The 21,536-nt window shown below is 37.3% G+C and overlaps 1 protein-coding gene across 4 annotated transcripts; it reads left to right on the forward strand.

Annotated features, from left to right (window-relative positions):
* The first annotated feature begins 31 nt into the window (after positions 1-31).
* Positions 32-16,405, forward strand: FANCB (FA complementation group B). Of its 4 annotated transcripts, XM_037377369.1 has the most exons (10): positions 32-119; positions 926-1,970; positions 2,929-3,081; positions 3,592-3,684; positions 8,038-8,166; positions 9,031-9,197; positions 11,251-11,705; positions 12,551-12,788; positions 13,319-13,393; positions 14,696-14,782. In XM_037377369.1, the coding sequence occupies exons 2-9, from the start codon at positions 1,035-1,037 to the stop codon at positions 13,350-13,352; spliced, it is 2,205 nt and encodes a 734-aa protein (XP_037233266.1). In that variant the 5' UTR covers positions 32-119; positions 926-1,034; the 3' UTR covers positions 13,353-13,393; positions 14,696-14,782. The 4 variants fall into 4 exon arrangements, with proteins under 4 accessions (XP_037233266.1, XP_037233264.1, XP_037233267.1 ...); XM_037377367.1 differs by lacking the exon at positions 13,319-13,393 and having other exon boundaries at positions 14,696-16,405; XM_037377370.1 differs by lacking the exon at positions 13,319-13,393 and having other exon boundaries at positions 14,718-14,827.
* Positions 16,406-21,536: the final 5,131 nt, after the last annotated feature.

The raw sequence follows: 21,536 nt of genomic DNA on the forward strand, positions 1-21,536 counted from the left end.
CCCGCCTCCTCTCCCATCATACTCTCTGTGGCGGGAGTTTCGGAGCGGGCGCGCGCTCTGCGCGCTTCCTCCCGCCTGACTTGAAGCGGGCGCGGGCACAGGGCGGCCGTGGGAGCTCGGTAAGGCCTCGCCGGTGTGGAGCTGTTGGTGCAGCGCCTCCCTGGGCTGGCGTTCTCTGTGGGCTGGCGTGGCCCATTGGCGGGGAGGGGGTTAACGACTGTCAGCGGCTTTCAGGGGCTGGAGCTGGGCCTTGGGCCGCCGCTGCGGTGGGAGCCGCTCGGCGCGGGGAAGGTGGGCGGTGAGGCCCGGCCGCGGCTGCCAGGGCCGGGCGAGGGGCCTCGCTTCGTGCCCCGAAAGCTGAGTGAAACTTGGGGCGGCGGCTGTGGTTCGCTCTGGATCCCTGGGGTCTTGTCTGAGGGAGGGAGCGAGCGAGCCTACTTGAGGGAGCAGTAAGACGACTGGACTTTTCTTCAGAGAACTTTCACCTTAAGAGACTTTACAATTCTAACCAAGAATTAGTTATTACTAATATACACCTGAGTGAAGGGTTTTAAATTCGAGAATTCAAAGCACCATTGCTTTCCAGTCTGCTCTGTATGTTTGTGGAGCTGACAACTCCAGTCACACAAACCGCACTTGTTTGGTTTGGTTTCTTTCAATGTATATTATGTCACGTAGCTGTTGATGGGCAGCAAATTCATGCTTTGGTAAAGAAGTGCTAGAATACATTTCTGAAATGTTTCTGTTAAGTACATCTCAGTACAACACTGCTTAACTGGATTTTAATGTGAGATTAAAGCATATACTGACCTTGCAGTTACAAATTAGTCTGTGTCATTACTTTGCAATGTACTTTTTCTTATTCTTAAGGATCGGTTCAGCTAGTCCCAAAATAACTTTTTTTTATTATTATTCACTATTGTAGATGGAAGACATCCAGATAGGTTAAATTTCTGCAAAGAAATAATCCTGACAAAAATGGAGATACATATGGTTTTCTTGTAAACGATATATATATAAAAAGATAAATAAAGATGCTTCTAAGTGAGCAAGAACAATTCTTGTCCTACAATGGCGAAGTCCTCATATTTCAGCTGTCAAAAACAAGACATGTGGAAGAAACAGCTGATGAAACAATGAACTTATGTGTCAGAAGAATGGCATTCAACAGAGACACTAAGCTGTTTGTTGAGAAGTCTTCTGGAGCGTTCAGCATGCGTGCCAGTCACTTAAAAATTGAAATAGTTTGTTCTAGCTGCGTAATGGATTCCAGAACAGGGATTATCCTTCCCTGCGTTTTGGTGAAAAAGAAAAAACGGAACAATGCTGTCAAATACCTTCTATTGTTGCTTCACAACTCAAATCAATTTGAACAGTCTTTTCATTTTAAATTGGATTATGAGCTGAAAGAAGACATCAGGTTCTTTACTGGCCCTTCAGTCTTGTGGAGGCATGCCAACAAGCTGTTCTACATCTCTTCCAACACCTGCACGGTTCTAAGTGCTCCCATTCAGCTTTCTTCTGTTGTGTGGACAGGTGAAATTGAGGATGAAGGCACTGTTATCTTAGGGATAAGAACTGCTTGCCTGCCAGAAAATGAAGATGAGGATGAGTTTTCCACTTCAGACAGAGCCATCTGGGGTAGTGAGTTCTTTGGATATGCAATTGAAACACAAAAAATGCTAACTGGCACATGCTTTATGCCTCATGCTTACAGCAGAGTGGTATCTTCTGTGTATGTCTGCAAGAATAAGATACTGAAAAAACGGCTCCAAATATCACTTGTCGCCATAACCCAAAAGAATCAGCTTATTTGGTTCCAAGATGGTCTCCCTAAAGGTGTTTGTGAGCTTCCTTATGAGAAACCATGTTCAGTAAAACCAGCGGTAACCAATAGCAATGATTTGCTATTAATTGTGTCTTTTGCCTCTGGAGATATCTGTGTTGTACAGAGGAGAGACAGCTTACAGGTATTTATGGCTTAAACAGCTCACTTTTACTGCTGCATCTATTTTTTGTATATATTGTCTTAATAGAAGTTTCTGCAACTGAAAATCTACAAGTTTAATTTCTAAGTTTTTTTTGTTGTTATATTACTTTTGTTAAAATAACGTGTCTAAAGTATAAGGTTGTTTTGCTTTCATTGCTTGCTTATGTCTCTGAAAATAAATCCTGGATTCTATTCAATCCTACATTATATTTTATAAATCTGAGCCAAATTTTCTGTTGCTAATTGAAAAGTTCCATAGTATGAGAAGCTGAAGTTGTAAAGTAGTTATGAGTGTGCCTTGTGTTAAAGTGAAAATAAACAGGTATCATTGCAAAGCATAAACTTCCCGTTGGAATTTAAAAGCCTTTGAGTCTCACTTCCTGCTAACAAAAAGCATTGTTTCATGAAAATGACAAGAAGAGGTCTTGCTTCTGTTTCCTAAAGTCAGGAGAGACAAAGTTAACTCCTAGCGTTTTGTAATACTTTGTCAAGAAGATTTACGTAAGTCAGGAAATGAAAGTTTGTCCTTTTTGGTCAGCAATGTTACTGTACAAATTTGTCTTTACCTCTCAAATATATTTAAGTGTGCACTGCAACAAAGGTATTTCTGAATGTCAGAGGTATAATGTCTTTAAGTGATTTGCAGGTGTTACTGGTTCTACATACATGTTACAGCATTCAGCTGTTTGAATACACTGAAAACTTGCATCTTCTCTGTAGTCTGTATTCTGCAAAGTGATCTTTAAAAAGAAATAGCTAATTTTTCCCAGAGTTATATAAGCTCTAAATGATGGCGTAAGAGTGAGAGCCTGAAACTTCTTAAAATACTGTATTCCATACACTTTCATAGGCTACCTTTTTTCAAAAAGCAAGCTTCACACAAAAAAAAATCTTAAATACAAGATTTATTCAATTACTTAAAACCTTTTCTACTGTAGGTGGCCTCCAAATGGCAAAAAGTGAAATCTGTTCTGGTGGATGATTTTATTGGCTCTGGAAGTGAGCAACTGTTACTGCTTTTTGAGGATGAGTCCAATGCAGACCCCTTAAGTACATTCAAAATAACGGATCTTGGAGACGTCAACTATGCAGTAAGTTCAGCTTGCCTTTTCTCAGTTACTCAGTCTATGCTTACTAAAATAAGAAAACCTTAACAACTCATTAAAGTATTGGTGCAAAGTGAAACTGGATGTGTGCTGTGAAGTACCCTGAAGTTTGAACACAATATTCCCCTCTGTAATCATAAGTTATCTGAAGACATTATTCTACTTCCTTGATAACGTCAGTGTTCTTTTGGAAAATTAAGCCAAGGCAGATGAAAGTGCTTCACATATGTAACAGGTTTGCCACAATGCTTAACTTTTGGTCAAATGCTCTGAAGGCCATAGTGCTTGTTAATTATCTTCTCATAATTGGGTCTTTCCATTATGCAGTATCAAACTCTTAACTGCTTTCAGAAGTTAAGATTTTTCTTTTAAAATGCTCACTGTTATTCTGCTTGTTTTCTGTATTTTTCCCCAGATTTTTATAATGCTGTGTAATAGCCTGTACCTTACTTTCAGCTTTTCAACTAATTCAGGGGGTTGTTTTGGTTTTTTTAGAGAGGTATTAATTATAAACGTGATGTGCCTACTGCAGAAGGATTGCAAGAAAATGGTTTGCTTACTGTCCGAGCCCTTGAAACAAGATTACAGGTTTGTACTTGGTAGTTCTGTATCGTTACATTATCTAAAGGGTGAGGTTTATGATACTGTTTTTATTAGAGAAGTAGTTCAGTGTTAACAACATTAAGTATCTGTTCTTCAATTAGTGGTAGTTTGTGTTCTTTCAGTTGTTACAAATGCATTTGGGTAATTGGAAGGGTCCAGTTTAATGTTAATTAAAATTTTGAGATAATGTTGAAGCTATTCTAAAAAAGTTTCATAGCAGTCATTTTACTTGTAGATGTTTAAATACTAGTTTAATAAAATTAAAATGTTTACTACTCTTGTTCCACATTACACACTTGGAGGTAGCGTAGTGTCAGGTTCCCAGTGGGTGCCAATGAGTGTCAGTTAATCCAGCAAATAAAGAGTGTTACGGTCTGTTTCTTTGTTCATGGCCTTTAAGCAAGTTGGCTTTTACTTTTGCCCAAATTAGTGACTATGGTTATTTACCACCTGCTGATGCTTTTCCTCCTAATACTGGCAGCTTTATAAGCATAATTTTGCAAAGTACAGTAGGTAAAGCTAAAATGTATCCTTCTTTTAATTAGCATCATTTATAAAACAAGCGGGGGGGAACTTGCCAAAGTCCAAGTAATCAATGGGAATATATTACTGCTTTTCTACCTTTCATTCTGTTTAGTAAACACCCAGAATACTCTTCAAGATGTTCTCTTGTGATATTGTGCATTGGCCTACACCAAATAAGTAATAATTGACAAAAGAGTAAAAAAAAAAAATAATTACAGAAAGCATAAATACCAACCTGAGGCGATGATGTAAGGCTATTGTTAGTTTGCTAAGAGTTCTTTAAGTATGAGACAGGAGGTAATTATTTCCATCATTGGAGAATTAGTGAAAGCTTAAGTAGGATATCGTGGCAGTTTTATTTCTAGCCTTAAAAAATAAAGCAAATTAACTGGCAAAAGTTTAGTACTAGAGGAAAAGGAGAACTATGACCCATTAGGAAAAGACTGAAAAAGATTTTTCTAGTTCTAATTATAAAAGGTGTCTAAAGGGATATTATGTACCTTCAGAAGATAAAAACTGTTTTTCAGAGAACACTGAACAGTAGGGTTTTTTTTTCCTTCCTGGAGGGCACAAGAAAGTAGAAGCTGGATTGGTTTTGAGGACCTTTTGAGGTTAATTCCAACCCTGCATTTTTTACAGTTCTTCAGTTTGCACATTAGAGGCCTCACTCGCTTTTACATGCAGAAGTTCAAGCTTCCTTCCAAATGCATTTTTTTCCCGTTTCTGGATTCTTTGGGGTAGCCATATATTTTAAAATGGATTTGTTTGCTGCTGCGTTCTTTTCATACTCGTTAATTTCCTCCTCTACAAAACAGAAATTAGTTTCAATCTCTCATTTGTTACTCCTGCCGCTGGTGTAATGAAGATTGCCTACCCTGCCATTGATGGCTAGGTGTTCCATGTAACTGTTCTGTGACCCTGTTCTTTTAATACACCAATGGGCTTTCAGCTGTACAGCTCTGTGAATCTGTTTGTTTATTTGTTTATTTATTTATAGATCTTTTTGATCTCTAATTTTGAAAGCCACATTCTAGCACAAACATTGTAAGCAAGTTGAAAATCTTCCTATGTTTTAATGCTGTAAATCTGAAATCATCATGCTGATGAATTTGGAAGTAGGTGCAGATATTTCTTTTTAACCTTATTGTTGCTTCCTTATTGAAGTCACCCTTGTTCTGTATGTGTCCCTGAAAAGTGAAGTGCTCTTGCTGGGTTTTGTCATTTTGAATTTCAAGGAATATTGTTTTGATGTAATAATGCATGAATCCTGCATAGCTTGGGGATTTTCAAAGGTTATTTAGTCTTGAAGTGGTGCCTCTTGATATTTATCATCAAAATTCAGGTCTTTTAGAAACTTGCAATCAAATCATATTTTGACAGCGTCTATGGAATCTTGTCTTTTAGGGCAAAATGAAATAGCAGATGCAGCCCCTCTTCATACTCTGTTGCTTACCCCTTATTTCACAGCTGCAAAGCTGTTTTCTGGCCATGCGAGAACTTCAGCAGGACTGAATGGTGTATATAATAACTACATATAAGTAGGTTGCATTTAAATTATACACAGTAATACACATAAGTTGCATTTTGCTGTGGTGAGATTGAAAAATGTATCAGTGTGCATTTTTTAACTGTTCTATGTTTATCTTGTATACAGTCTTTTCTTCTCTGAAGTTTTTCTTTAACACTCATTTTAGTATCTTCTGAAAAAAACTTTCTTTGGCAGAGTACTGCAGTTATATTACAACAGCTGAGGTTTCAGGATTTCTCAAGGTTCTAGTTGGTTGGTTTGGCAGAAATACCATGAGTCAGAAGTGTGTTTTTATGTCTACTGGCCTTTCTTGCCCCCCTGCCCCCCCCCCCCCCCAAGTATGTAACCGTTTTCTAAGGACTATAATGGCAAATTCTTTATTCTTTTACCTACGATTAACTTATGTCTTTTGATTTGGTTTGCCTGTTTTGGGACAGGTATATTTTAATCCTTAGTGCTGATTTATTGAATTGCTGCATTGTCTAATTTTATTGTTCTTATTCTGATAATGCTGATTTGGTGGTGCATAGGAAGTTATTTAAAAAATGTTCTGTACATCTGATTTTTACTAATATTTTTAGTGTAAGTTTAAAGTATTTCTTTTTCCATCCGTTGCTGTGGATGGGCCCATTTTCTTTTTGATTTTTTTGGTAAGGGATTTTAGTCACTTGAAAAACACAGAACCAATTATTTACCATATAAGCAGCTTCAGCCTATAGATCTCTGAATTATGGTTCCCTCTGGTTTCCTTGTCTACTTTTCCCATTTTACCTTTGCTTTTCCCAATATTTTTCAGGCTTATCAATTGTGAATCTTCTTTTCCATTTTCTTTCCTTTGTAAAAATGCCACAGTTCTTGGCTCAGTAGTTTTAGCTCTGTATGTATGGATATTTAGTTATTTATGAATACTGCAACTATAATTGCAGTATGTCAAAGTGTATGGCTGTTTTACTTACTTCTAAGCCTCTGCCTTAATTTGCTCTGCTTTTGACAGTGTTTCATTGGTTCTGTTCATGCAGGATTTGCTCACAGCTCTATTGTGTTTAGCTCTTGACTGCCTTGTTTTTCTGTTGATTTTCTATTTTAAGGTGAGCTGGTTTTATTTTTAGTTTCACAGTGCAAGGACTGTGACTTCTGCTGATGCTTGTTACACAGTACATTTGGCATGTGGCAGAAAGGATGTGCGTGTTGGGTGTTCCAGAGTTAATGAGGGGTGCTACACAGTCTTGGGTTTGCCATGTGGGGAATTTCAGGTCTCTTTCTTGTGTTCTTTTATGAGGAAAAAGAGCTTGAAAAAGTCAGATTGGTCAGCAACCATATGTCGGTGAACCTCTGGTCATTTTGATTGCTCTTCAGTCTGTGCTTCCCCATTTGCTTTCTGTTTCTGAGTTTTTATTCAGGAGTTGCTCACCAGTGGGAGTAAGTAATGGTTTGGTATTCTGATGACCTTGATTAGGAAGGTATTGTATAATTGTCTTTGTTCTTAGCTCTTCCTTTTCTTCTCATGACTCAAGTCTGGAATCTGGTGCTTATGATGCATGGTTTCACAGGTGACAAATTCTTTACAGAATTTATGATGAAGTGCTACTTGCTCTGAATGTCTTTTTCCATTGCAGCTTGAGCAGAGGGCATCACTTTGCTTCCATGAAGTGCTTTTTACTCAGGCTTGTCAGTTGGTTATGATTGATCCTTATTTGGTTTTTTTGGGGGTAGGGAGGAGTGATGTTTGGTTTTGCATTCCAATTGTGTGTTTTGTTCTCTCCTTGGCAGCACTGAACTTCTCAGGATCTTGCTTTCCAGGGAATAGATTTTGAGGAGCTTTCTTAAAATCTAAGAAGCTGGTGCTGACATGCTGCTTTTTTTTTTTTTTTTTCAACTGAGACATAGCCTGCATGTACAGTAAACAGTCAGCTTTTCGATATGTTTACTTGACCAATAATTAATATAAATCTGGAGAAGAAAACAAAGCTGATTATCAATGGAAAAGTGAAGCAGGAATAATAATGAAAGGCCTGAATATCAACGTAATTTGATAAAATTTAGCTTATAAGTTTGTGTTAAACTCTAGGTTTAATATTGAGAGGCCAAGATTCTTAGATTCATGTTTTGACAGCAGAGTAGCCTGATGAGCATTTTTTAGAAGCATTACTTGAGGAACACCAGATTCTTGATGTGTGATACTTGCATAAAAATGGAAAGCTGAAAAGATCTTGGCAGCCTCAACATCAGTTCTTATTTCCACTAGACCTATGCATGAGTCTAATGATCATTTTTATCTTTTACAGGCTGGTTGCACATCTATTCAAGAGCTACAGCAACATTTAGGACTCAAAAGGAGAGTTATTCTAGAATCTTGTAGAGCATTAATAGATCTTGTTGAGGAAAGAAACCATATTCTACCTACTGCAAAAGAGGTAAATTGCAGAAGAGAGTACAGATCACTTCTGACTTCTGCCAAGCAATTTGTAGAGGGTGCTTTATTCAGCCACTTGTTACTTTCACCAGTAGGGATTGCCAAAACTCATTACCCTGCTTTTTAAGTCTGGTTCATTAGCTTAGCCTGTCAGTGTATATAGATAAGATTAAATTTAATTGTCTTTATTTGAAATTGATTTGCAGAATACCTCCTGACAACTGAGTCGTATGGAGGAGTAACCTGTAACAAAGAGTTAGTGGCAGTCGAGGGAGTGTACAGTCTTAATTGGCACAGTTGCCTAGATATGAAATATCTGTCTGTGATCCAGCATGTTATGAAAAATGAGCTGTCAGATCTGTGTCAGCAAAATGGATTATATAATGAAGGCAGAGTGAACTGTGGGCTGAGAAGGTGATGGAGGTTGGGAAAATGTTATGTTAATATGTTGCTCAAAAGAAGCCTCCTAATTTACTTGAAATGGAATTGATCTTCCTTAGTTAACGTTGTGGTACCTTTCAAGTCAGCCATGCTCAAACAACAAAATTTTGAGCAATTAATGCAGTAATATAAAATAAATTCTAGTATCTTAAATCTTCTTTGGACAATAAATTGTATGACAGATCAAGATTTATACATAATGTTTACACAGAGAGAATGAGTTGTGCTTTTCATGATATCATGTGTAAGAAAATGCAATTCTATCTTTTGAATCTATTGTAAAGAATAAACTAGTTAATACAGATTTCACTTGATGTATCTTAAAAGCACTTCCAGGAATCATTTGTGGTAAAACACGAAGTAATGTAGTATAAAAAGAACTAATATCTCCATTTAATTTATCTAAAAAAACGTTTTCTGTAAGGAAGGTCTTGTCTCTCTCTGGGATGATGTAGAAAATCCTCCTCATTCTCTTAATAAAGAGACATCATTGGCGTCTAGAGTTCCAGAGCACTTCACAGAGAAATTGTGGCAGCGTGTTGTGGGTGACAGCTTGGTAGTTGGAGTAAAGCTAACTGAATCATTTTGCTTGTAAGTATATAAATTTATCTAATAAATTCATTGAATAGTTTTATAGAAACTGAATTTGCAAGTTAAACTCTGCAATAGCAAGAGTGGATTTTTGAGCTTTGAACATTCTCATTTTGAACATCTCTATATGAATTGTTTCAAGTTTGTGTCTTTGCCTGTGTTGTTGGTGCTGCTTGTCTCTCTCTAGCACTGTGCAAAACCCCTATGTTGTATAGCCAAAAATCAGTTGTCAGTGTAACCACATCATTATTGGAGGCTTTTTACAACAGTTTTCTTTGACAAAACTATGGCTCTTTGTAGTGTGTGTTGACATAGCTATGCTGACATCAGTATACTGTTAACATCTTGTCATTTCTAAAGAGTGATTTGCTTCAAGAAGCACAAAAGGAAACATTTTACGTTCTCTGATGAACTTAATACACAGCTTTTGAATTAACTATGCTACAGCCAAGTAGCCAATCAAATAAAATATTTGCTAAGTTTATGTATAGTGTAACTTATGTGGAACAATCGGCTATACGATATTTAAACTTTCAAAAGGATTTGTTTATTCTTCTTATGATCTTTAAAATTATTTGTTTATTCTGTTCATTTTAATTGCTTAGTTCTAGGTGTAAACACTACTTGTGTCACTTCCCCCTTACAGGGAGGGAACTAATTTGGAACACAGTTTAAAAATACAGAATTACATGAAACATAAATTTGCAATGTGCGTTGTGTAATATAGTTTGGTGGAGTCAGAACTTATCTTTTGATCTATATTCCCACCAGCAGCATAGCCGAGACTGTTAGGGTAAGCTTAAAGACTTACTGATGTCACTGAAAATCATTCAAGTGGTTATGAGGGAGCTGACCTCTTACACCCTTTGGCCATTCTGCTGGAGCTGCGTGTGTATTATTTCTCAACTGCCAGATTGCTATAATTCTACAAGAAAGTTGACCTGATCTTCATGACAACCTCTGTTAAGAGCCACTGAGGCAAGAGATTGTTTTTGCCTTTCCCGTGTTTATTCTTTTAGCTTTGATGATGATGGCTTTTTTTTTTTTTGAAAACGTAATATTTCATTCCTGTATAGCTTCAGAAATTCTCAGAAGATTTGGAATAATTCTTTAAAAACCAGCAGCAATATTGCTCTCCCCAATTTTTACAGCTGAGAAAAGACCTGTGAAGATGAAGTCATTTGTCACAGGTTACCTGGCAGGCTACCATCAGAACCTAGGTCTTCTGGGCTCCACTTCAGTTCTATATACAACCACCTGTGGTTTCGGGGAATAGGACTTGCTTTCTCTCCACCCCCAACACTGTAAATCTTTATTACTTTTGTGCTTCCTACTAATGCACAATTGCAGTGATGTTTTAGATTGCTTTATGATGTGATGATACTTCTCCGTAAAGAAAATTAGACGCTCATAAGACTTTCAGATGTCAGTGACATCTTGAGAGTGAATTGATTCACAGAATGAAATATTAAGAGAGGATCTGAAATGGTAATATTAGGATTTCACTGAAAGAACCCTGTGGTGAATAAATAAAATACTTCATACATTTCAGGAAATTGCTGCGTTTTTAAGGTAATAGTAATTTAAACCCTTTATTTTACTCTCTACATTCAATTTTGAATATCTGTATAACAATATAGAACATCAGAAGAGCTTTTAGTCCTCAAAGAGGGCAGAATCGATACTTTATGTAATTCTTTATTAAAAGAAAGTTAAGTCTTTAAAAATAAATTATAAATGTCATAGAGTATCTGCATGGAATTTCAACGTTTTCAGGGTGAATTAAACATGCAAATTCTTTCAGTTGAAATGAAGTATCTAATTCCTAAAAGCTCTTAGAAAATTCAGTCCACATTTTCAAAATCTTCATGCTAAGCTTAGATGAAATAGTCATTTGAAGGAGTTACACTCTGCACAGTCTGTGACTTAACCTGGAATGATGTTGGACTTTGTGGTAGTCTTAAATGTCTGTACGTATCTGCAAAGTTCTGATTATTTGTCAGAAGGAAAAATACAAACTGGGAGTGCAGTCATCTTGTATGGATTTTCGCAGGTCACTGAGTGATGTCAGTCTATCTTTAGTGATGGATCAAGACTCCTCTTCAATTTCTCCGATTATCAAGTGTCGAAATAAAATCATTAAGCTGAACAAAGCCTTCTCAGCGTTGGCCATCGCCTCATGTCAAATTGAACCTCCTCCAAAAAAGATGAAATTGGACTTGCATAACAAGAATGGTCTGAAAAAAGAGTTTCCTAAGAGATGTTCAAGGGTTCAGCTTGATGGAGCAAAGACAGTTATTGCTGTTACCAGCCTTTCACCATTGCTGGCATTTCATCATGTATGTTGCATAGTTCTTCTACATGCGAAGAAACAAAAGCATCAAAATGATAGTTTACAGGAGAGCAAAAAGATTACTGTACTCTGTGGGAAATTTTTATTAAGCCTGGAAGATATTTCAAATGGAAAATATTCAGTAAAGATGATCAGGGATAGTAGTTACTGTACAGGTAAATGGCTTTTTAGAATTTGGATTTATAAATATATGGTTGAATCTTCTGTTTGCTTTAGGTGATGACAAAGTGGGTTTTCAAGGTGTATTCACATCTGTCACTTTGGACACAAACTGCATAGACCTGTTGGGAGTTAAAAGCTGGGTGAAAAACAGGATGGAACATTTTTCAAATGGAAAAAATGTTAAATGAGTTGCTGTAAGGTTTTGTGCTAGCGTTGGTGCCGAAGTACATCCAGAAAGGTTAATTTTGAAGATGTCCAAGTACAGAATGCTAAAGCCTGAGTTTTGTCTATAAATAAGATACTGTTGATTAAATACTATGTCAGAAAAAAAAATCTATATATTACCTCTTAAATAATACTAAAGAAATCGACGCTTTTCCTATTCTACATGTCTAATAAGATAATTTTATTTTCCTTTCTTTTAATACTCCTGATTGAACTGATTTTGAGCTGGGCTTCCACTCGTGTAGTGAAATATCCTTTTGATCGTTTCCGATTAATTATGTTTTCTTTCTTCCTTTAATGCTGTGTCATTAGCTGAGGCCAACATGTCGTCTTACAATCACAGGAGACTATTAATAGTATTCTTTTGGCAAGGTGTCATTTATCTTTAGAGCTTTGATTATATAGGTGGGGCTCTGTTCATCAGCTAGCTGTTTTGCTTGACAGAAGTACATGTAAGAATTTAGGTAAGAAGAAAATTCCCAAAGTGTACCTGAATGTAGGTGCAAACCCTTCATGTACAGCTGGCAGTGTGAATCAAAAATCTAAGCAGATATAATGCCTGCAACATGGTCAAAATATTTAGGTCAAATATCTTTACTGTATTTTCTTGCAGGTTCCATGGAAGATATACTTGCTGTTCTTGCAGTCTCTGTCAGGTTCTCCTTTCAGATTGTGTCTTCTGATTGCACATTGACTCCAGTAAATTCATGGTTACTCGGGGAAATGGAATGCACACCATTTAAGGAATGCCATGACAACATATTTTGTCATAAAGCAGGAAATGTGTATGGTACAGTTTTTAACTGGACCCTGAAAAACCCATGTGAAGGAGTTCTAACATTATTTTGCAGGTAAAATTGCTCCAAGAGTAGAGTATATCCATCTTGCATACCCAATTTTTTATCTTTACACTAATTCTTACTGGTACTATAAACAACAGCCAAAATCATAACCAATAGGCTTCCCATATGATGATATGATAGCCATTGTTTAATTTTGTCTAGGCTAGAACACAGAAATACAAGCCAAGACTCCTTTAGCATCTGTTTGGTACTATTTCTTTTGCTCATTTCACTGCATCATAATTTTATATTCTTTTTCCTTACACTGTTCTTAGTATTATATATAATTTATCTACAGCATGTGCTGATTTTTTTTAAAAAATTCCTTACGGGGATGTTAAAACAAAAAAACTCAAAAAAACAGCAAACCCCAAGTTACACTAGATTTACATTTGTTGCTATGTGACTTTGTAGTTTGGTACTGCAGCATAATTTTAGTCTAATTTTGTACATGTTTCTGATATATTTATTTCCTATCTGTCATGATTTTGAAAGGGAAATAATCAGTAGAGTCCCCATGATTTCCTTTTCTTGTGTAGATTCTTGGATGAATGTCTACATTTTCTAAACTAGGCTAAAGAAGTTAATACTGCCATAATTTACAATTTAGCTGGGTAAGGCTCACAACATAAAGTTACTTTTGAAGTATTGACAAATGTTGACTCTCCTGAAGAGCTCAAGCTAAAACAAAAAGAAAAGCTGTATCTCTTGAGTCTTGAATTTATAGTGAAGTTCAGTATTTTACTCAGATTAGGAGCTGATTTCCTTCTTTTGTGTAAGAAAGGCTGAAATGTTTAACAAATCAATCAGTGATATTTTAAGCCTCAGGACTTTTGGTTCCTTTTGAAAAGTTAGGTTACTTGATATTATTCCCTTTTGATCCAATTCTGTGTTAATAGTTACTGAGCTGCATGCTCATGGTGTAACCATGATTATATTTTCTGGATCTTTTTTTTCCATTTTTGGATTAATCATTTATTCAGCTAGGATATTTCTGTGATAGGTGGGAGCTCCAGACTATTCTTTTTCACATCCTTTTAGAACCAAAATAAACCGTATTTGTTATAAGTAGTGGAACATTAAGATAACTACATTGAAATAGGATTACTTTAAGGAAAAATGCCTTTCTGAACTGTGTGAGAAAAATAACTACTTAAACATGCATGGGTGGGGGGGTGTTGGGTTTTTTTGTTTGTTTTGGTGGTTTGTGGGGGTTTTAGATATTTTCTTTTCCTTTGCCATCAAAAGACATCTTCTGAGGAGTTTATCTGGGAAAACACTGAATATAAGACTTTGGACAAAGTCTACAGTCCTCTTAGAATGAGGACTGCATCACATATGCTACACTGGTATCCAGGAGAGTAGGTTCTCTGATGATTACCAGCACTATTTTATCTTGGTTTCTTAATAATTTTGAATGTCTGATTTTTAAATGGTTGCTGGAGAGAGAAAGTTGCACTTGAAAAGGACAGACTGTGGGCCACCTAATAGCCATGCTGTACATACCTATTGATAGCAACAATCCGTGAATATAAGTGACTTTTTTCTGCCCCAAAATGTAGACCAGACAACACATTTCCTTTGTGTTACTGCACGTGGCCTTCATGTACAATTAATTGCTTCTTAAAGAAACAAATGATGCATATGTAACCCTAATTATCAACATATATTGTAGTAGAGAATATTTATGTTGCTGAAATTTGCTTAGTGTCAATTCTTTTGACATAGAGTTGCTAGCGTGCGCACCATTAGAAAGCCCTTGCTTACTCTTGTATGTACAGTACACTAAATACTTCATAATCAGCATAAGTTTTTCTCTGTTTGATTTTAAGTAGCTTTGTTTTATTTTCCACTATAGAATTTTGAAGATATAAGGTAGCTTTAATGATAACAAAAATGATAATCTTATTTTACAGAAATCTGACTGTCTTGTTCCAGTGCCTTCATAGCCTGACTAGAGTTCTCCCACCAAACTGTGATGTAAAACTCCTGAGATCTGGAAGCAAAAGCGTACTTACTGAACAGTTAGCACTGGCTTTGGAGAGAGAAATGCTCACCTTAAGGAGTTCTTTCTTCTCAAAAGAAAGTAAAGTGGAAAACAATTTGACATGGGGGACTGAGCCTGGCAAGAAAATCAGTGATGCTTCTGCGGCTTCTTTACTGGACAGTGAGGAAGGAGTTCAGCAGTTCAGAAAGAAGTTTCAGAATGAACGGGAAGAGAGCGTGCTAAGTATGAATCAAACATTGAATGGTGCCCTTTACCAGGAAGTTGCTTTGAAAATAGTAGAAGCTCAGCTCAGTTCAGATACGATTGTGTGGAGGCTGAGCAAGTCCTAGAAACTCTTCACTAAATTTATGTTGAATAACATTTTATTAAAATCATACTATTAAATAATATTTATTTTTTGATGGGTACTTATATTACTTTTTTCTGCCCCGAAATGTAGACCATGTATTTATTCTATAGCTCAGTTATTTCTACAGATAAATACTGGTATTTTGGTTGATGAGTTGTAGCTGATTTGGCAAGAATTTATATTAAAGCTATCAGAGTCATTTTGTTACAGATTTCAAAAATGTTATTTTTAAGGTATTTTCTAATCAGGCCTATTCCAAAATCATAATTATTGAACTACAAATGAACTATATTAGAAAAAAATTAACAAGCATGTACTGTCTAAAATAGTTGTATTAAACTTGAAAGATTACTGTTTATATAGGTAGAACTTAAGCTTTTTTAGAAATCTTAAGACAGCTATAGGAAAGATCGAAGTTAAGCAACCAATTTTAATTCATAATTTGAGTATGGGCTTTGACAAATTCAAAGAGGCAGCAGCTTATCTTTGTGACATATTAAAGCCTTTTAAATTACTTTTAATGATACCACTTGAGGAAGAAAACACTGATTGTGCCTTACAGCCCTGTCTTCTAGAGTCCACCCTCAGATCTGAGAGATTTTGGAGCATTTATTGGAGATGGAGAACCAGATCAGGCCTCTTACAAAATTCAAGAACTCATGAGGATTCACTCTAGTAAAACATCTTTAGGTCTGAGAGGTCCATTCTCACCCAGAATCTAGTGGCAGGACTGATCTCATTGGTAAATCCTGGAGGAACCTGTCCTTCCTTGGACATTAACTTGGCTTCAGTGTCAGAAGATTGTTTGCTCATTCCCTGAGTCTTAAGTGGCTGCTGATACTAGATGCGCAGTGGGTTTGGCCTATCTTAAGTATCTTAAATAATGGGCAACTCTTTGCCTGTTATTCCTGCCTTCTGTGGTTTGAACTATGCATCCAGGAAGAGACGTGCCTATGATCTTGCAGATAGTACTTGCTGTGGTAGTTACTTTTCAGTCATTTCTCCCCCACCATTTTTCAGTTTCATAAGGGGCAGAATGCTTAGAAAATCCCAAATCACAATAATTTGCTTCCTTTTATCTCGGCTTTATGTAAGCAAACCATTCCTAGTGTTTGTCACCGTTTTTCTAAAGCTGTCAAAATGTTGCTTTTCAGTTTTCCTGTAAAAAGTTTTAATAGTTAACATCTGCAGCATGCACTCTGACAATACAAGTTTGACAGGAGGAACGGAGAGTATTTATTGTTGACTCAAAGGAACACTGATACTTCAGAATAATTCTGTGCCTTTTTTTTTTCATCAGAAAGTTCAAATTCTGTATGTATGTCCTCTAGAAGCATTAGAGTGGTGGTTTTTTTCAGTCTGAGGCATCTTCTCACATTGGCAACAGGAGTAAACAAATGCACTTCTAAATGCAAAGCACTAGCTAGAGAACAGTAAATAAGAGAATACTGCTTTGTAAGTTCAACCCAGTTTAGTGATGTAGTCTCACTTTTGAGATACTCAAAGTATTAACTATCTCCTTTTTGGCTATATAGAAGGGAAATTTTGCATTAAGATGTCAAGAATACCTTAAGAAATTGTCACGGGTTTTTGAAACTCGGCATTTACTGGATGAGAAAGAATTGTTTAAAAAAATGCAAACGTTTCTTCGTTAAGCTGCGGTTCTGCTCAGCCCATGGTCAAAGGTTAAGAGCTCATTGTCAGGACTTGGCAGTCACTTGTCACTGGAATTTGCAGAAGAACATTCCTGGTTATAAACACTTAAATGAAGCGAAAAATCTCAAAGTGCAACCCTGTAGCTTGCAGCTAAGGGCAAGACCTTGGTAAACCAGCTGAGCAGAAACTTTCAAAGCCACAAAGCTACTATTTAGCTCAGGGCGCTTCAAGGAGTTTATGAAAAGTGGTGTACACAGTTCAGCTGTTAATTTTCATTAGCACTAGTGTAGCAGCCTGGCGTCATGTACTACCTGTCATATGTTTGTCTGTCTTCAAAGAGAAACTTCCACTTTTGTTCACATGCCTTTTGAACTTATAGTGTGGGGACAAAGGAAGAGAGCGTCTAAGGTCATAAGTTGCTAGTTTCTTAATTCCATGGAGCTGGGGCAAATGAAGCAAACAGTGAAATCACAAAAGCGTGGAAGTGAAATTATTAGAGTAGAATAATAACACGTACGACAACATGTTCCTACTGAAGAGTCTTCCCAAAGGCATAAATGCTTCGTTTGCATATCATCAGATGAGATCATCAAAAGGATTTCTAACAGCTCTAAGATTCTGGGGAGTAGTTCTCCAGCTGACTGGTAATGCATAATGACAGCTTTCAGTGGTAGTGATGCAATTGGGAGCTACTGTCATGTGCCGAATCTAAAAGTCTGCTGGAAATTCTTGGAAGGTTTATGCTGGCGTGGGTGGGTTTTGGCCATGAATAATGGAAAAATGAATGAGTTTGAAGAAAGGTTCAGGCTGTCTAGAATCTTCAAGTGGCAGCAGTGGGAACTTTGTTTAGAGATACTTGCTTTCCTAAACTTGACTTTCAGAGGTAAAAGCAGCTAAAGGTGTTAGCCTTCAGTTTATTTGGTCTATCCTGATGATTAATCTCAGCAATTCTTGGAAGTGAGTTCTTGCACTGAGTGAGTTCTGCAAGTACTTTTCTGAGCAAGTCACTTGAGAAATTAAATCGGTTAGTAGCAGCGGCAGTCCTAGGTGCTGGGTATTAGTATTGCCAAGAAAGAATGATAAAATATTTGGATGCTTGATTCTGTAAATTCCTTTTTCCATGATAGCAGATCAAGTTGGGAGAAGTACAGATCGCAACCAACAGAAAGCTTTTTGTTACTAAAGCTGTTACTAATAGCAGATAACTTTTCCCACAAGGCATTCACTTACTTTCACACATGTAATTACTCTCGAAGAGCAATAACTTGGAGGCCAATCCCAACCCCTGGGACCTCCAGCTCCTAGGCAGGTAGTTAAGAAAGTCCCTTGAAGAACATTTTGCTTCATCAGGTGTGTATATGTAATCCTGTATTTTTATTTTTTTTTGTCTGGATATAGCAACTGCTTCCTGCTTGTACATGATCCAAGTTAATGCAACCCATGGTGGATTATACTAACGTGGGTAGTGGCTTTGTACACAGCCAGCAGGCCCTTTGGTGTTCTGAATTTACCAGTTCTGATGGATTTAACAGGACAGCTGGTCTCCAGAGCTTACCAGTTCCTGGGAGACTTTCACATGCTGCTTCTCAGCATGTAATCTAATGTAATAACCATTCCTCTATCCAGAGCTGTAGAACCCCTTCACACTCATACAGAAGGGCCTTTATCACATATAAACTTTTGACAAGGTAGTAAAATGATGCTCAGAGCTAACTTTTCTTGACCCCAAATTATCAAGAAAACATAGTTTTGATTTCTGAAACCAGCAGATGTCTGTGGTTTCTGGCAGGTCTCTATAGGAATGGTTCCAGTCCTCGGGCCAGGGCAGTGATCAGTGTGCAGACATGTACCTTGCAATTGCTCTATTACTAACCCATTTCAAACGACTGGGATGTGCAAGGGAAGCCTGGCATAGGAAGCGTGAGCTGTCATGCCTAAATGCACTCTTATGTCCATCTTAGCACTTCTAAAGTCAGCATGATTTAAGGCCCTAAGAAAAGGGATTGTGTGTCAAAGAGCTCTATTATACCAGCTTGGCTGGAAAAACAAATTTACTTATTACAGTGATTTTTCTCTGTCATTCTCAGGCCTATCAGGCAAGAGAAACTTGTTTGCTCTAGAGTAGTTTCTGTTGGTAAGTTTGTGTGTTTGTGCGCATATGTTTATATTTCAGATAAACTGACAGGTTGCCAGGTTGTTTGTGGTAGTGAGAGTTAAGTCTCTCGGTTACTCATTTTTGTTTTCCCACAGCTTTTGACAATTTGGGAACTGTGACTGCTCTCTTCTGAATCATGCTGACTCTGCTAAGCCAAAATAATAATGCTAGCATGTTTATCCATGAACAAGTTATTCATTAGAGGCTATTAACAAAGATGATAGGGTCAGCAAAAGGAGTATGCGAATAGTGGTAGTTTTCTTTTCCTCTCTTCTCTACTTCCCTGGGAAACATGAAGTTTTAAACAAATGGAATGTGTCAATGCAAGGATTTAAAATCCTGAATAGATGTAAAGGCATGGGTTTGAGCATTTGGTTGTTGGTGAGTTTAGTTTCTTTCGGGTTTTGGTTGGGTTTTTTTTCCATACTCTTCTCTGCACTCTAGGCATGCCACTGAGTAGGAACAAGGTGATCATCTTGATCAGTACATAGTAGGAGTTTCTAGCCAAGAGAAAAGCTATACCAAATCCTCCTGTGGGAAAGGCAAAAGAGTGGGAGGTTTACTGCTGCTGTTTAGTCATAATAATTATTGCTTTAAGGAGGTGATACTACTTTGGTCTTTTCTGTGACCTCAGGTTTCTGGTATGTGACAACCTTACCTCTTGAATGTATTGAGAAATTCATAATTCATAGGTGCAAGACGGCAGCTGCATGTTTATAAATCACTTGCTTAGATCAAAGACTGCCAAAGCGTCAAGTCTGCGTCAGTCCCATTGCTGCCTGAAGTCCTATGTTCACAAAACGCTGTTGCTTAACTGGTATTTAGGTCAGATGCACAGGTTGGTAAAGCAGTCTCAGGTTAACTAATCCTTCTCTTTATCGTCTAAATGGAGAGGTGGTGAATCATTTGCCCTGCTGTGATCCTTAACCACACAGACGTATAAAGGGAAGCGCTTTGTAGTGAGTCCTTCAGAGCAGCATGTGCTGCCTCTGTACCTGCCCCCTTTCCTCTCCCCAGAGCCCCTGTTACAGTTTTGAACCGAACATGTGATGTCTTCGTTTGTAATCCTGCCTTTGAAATGTTCTTGAGCGTGAGGGGAAAAGCAAAAGCTGCCAAAACCTTCCAAAATTCATGGCTGGTGGGAGTCCACTGTTTCTGTACAGTCTGTACTATTCCCTTTGCACAGGCTTTACCAATGGTGTATTTTGAGAGCCTTCATGCTTCCCAGCCCTTTTCACCCCAGTAATCGTATACTGAAGACCAAAAAGACAATCTCTTCTAAAATGCAAAAAATTAACTTTGTCTTGCTTTGTCATGTAGGAAACAGGTATATTTTCTTTTCTGAGGGATATAACTCTGCTAAATCAGATAATCAACAAAAGTCAAGTCCATGATGCAAAGCCACCTTGATGAAGCTTTCAAGTGTCTGGGGCACTTGAGCAAGTAATCGTGCAACACAAAACCCCATTTCCTCTCCACACCCCTGACCTGCCCCCCCTCCCCAGCTGAGTACTTCATCACTGTTGGATTATTTTTTTAAAGATACCTGCAATTAAGGCTTATTCTTAACTCAGCTGTACTTACTGGCAGTGGATTTTAATGGTGCCTACAGCATTTTAAACTTTTGCTTTAATATTGCTTCTTAACCTCATGTAAGAAAATTCAGCACTCGCTGGATGTGTTAGTGTACTACTACAATTTTTAATCTCTATTTGGATGTGAATTTTTAATGCACAAGCTTTGTAAAAATTGAGAGTAGTGAACTTCTGAGGGTTTTGGCAGGAACTTTCTCCTTTTTCCAAAGTAGTATGAAATTTCCTAGTAATCAAATCACCTAGGTGTGTCCAAATGCAGATAATACGTACCAGCTTTTTTATCACCCCAAATCAGTTGCATGAGATAGAGAAGTTAGAGAAAATCATGTAACATTGTAGGTATGTATATTTTTCCACACAACTGTAAGAAGAAACAATATCAGACAGTCAGACCAGTTCAGTGCTCTTCCCTGTTCGTCAGCTTTTTTTTTTTATTTTTTTGCTTGTCAGCATAGTCTAAAATAATCACCACGAGCAGCTGTTGGATTTGAAGATTCTATAAAATTTCTTAGAATATGCTGCATGGGTAAGAATTAATTCACATTTGTGATCCCATTCATTAGATTGTGAATTCTTACCCATGCTGGAGAGTCAGTGTAGTGATCATGTTGTAGGTAGGTGTGGGGTTGTCTTTCACTGTCCCATCCAAGGGCTGTCCATAAATTAATGAGAGAAGATAAATACAACCACCATCCTGTAAATAACAGAAATTGCGACCTCAGCAGGAACAGAGCTGAAACTGCAGGTTCCAGTGGGGAATAATCACCGGTAATCTAATACTGATGGTTTCACTGGGATGATTTTTCCCTGATGTTGTTCCTATCTTTTTCAAAGCACACGATTTATATTTAGTTACTCAAACAGGGCATTTCAGTTGTGATTATTTAACTGAAATGCTCAAGAATTTATGATTTCAGTTTACACTAGGTGGTTTCATGTCATGTGCGCTGCAACATATTTTACCTGTCATGTAGCCAGAGTGGCAGTGTAAATG

The sequence above is a fragment of the Falco rusticolus genome, chromosome 2 (assembly GCF_015220075.1).
Source record: "Falco rusticolus isolate bFalRus1 chromosome 2, bFalRus1.pri, whole genome shotgun sequence".
Classification (NCBI taxonomy): domain Eukaryota; kingdom Metazoa; phylum Chordata; class Aves; order Falconiformes; family Falconidae; genus Falco; species Falco rusticolus.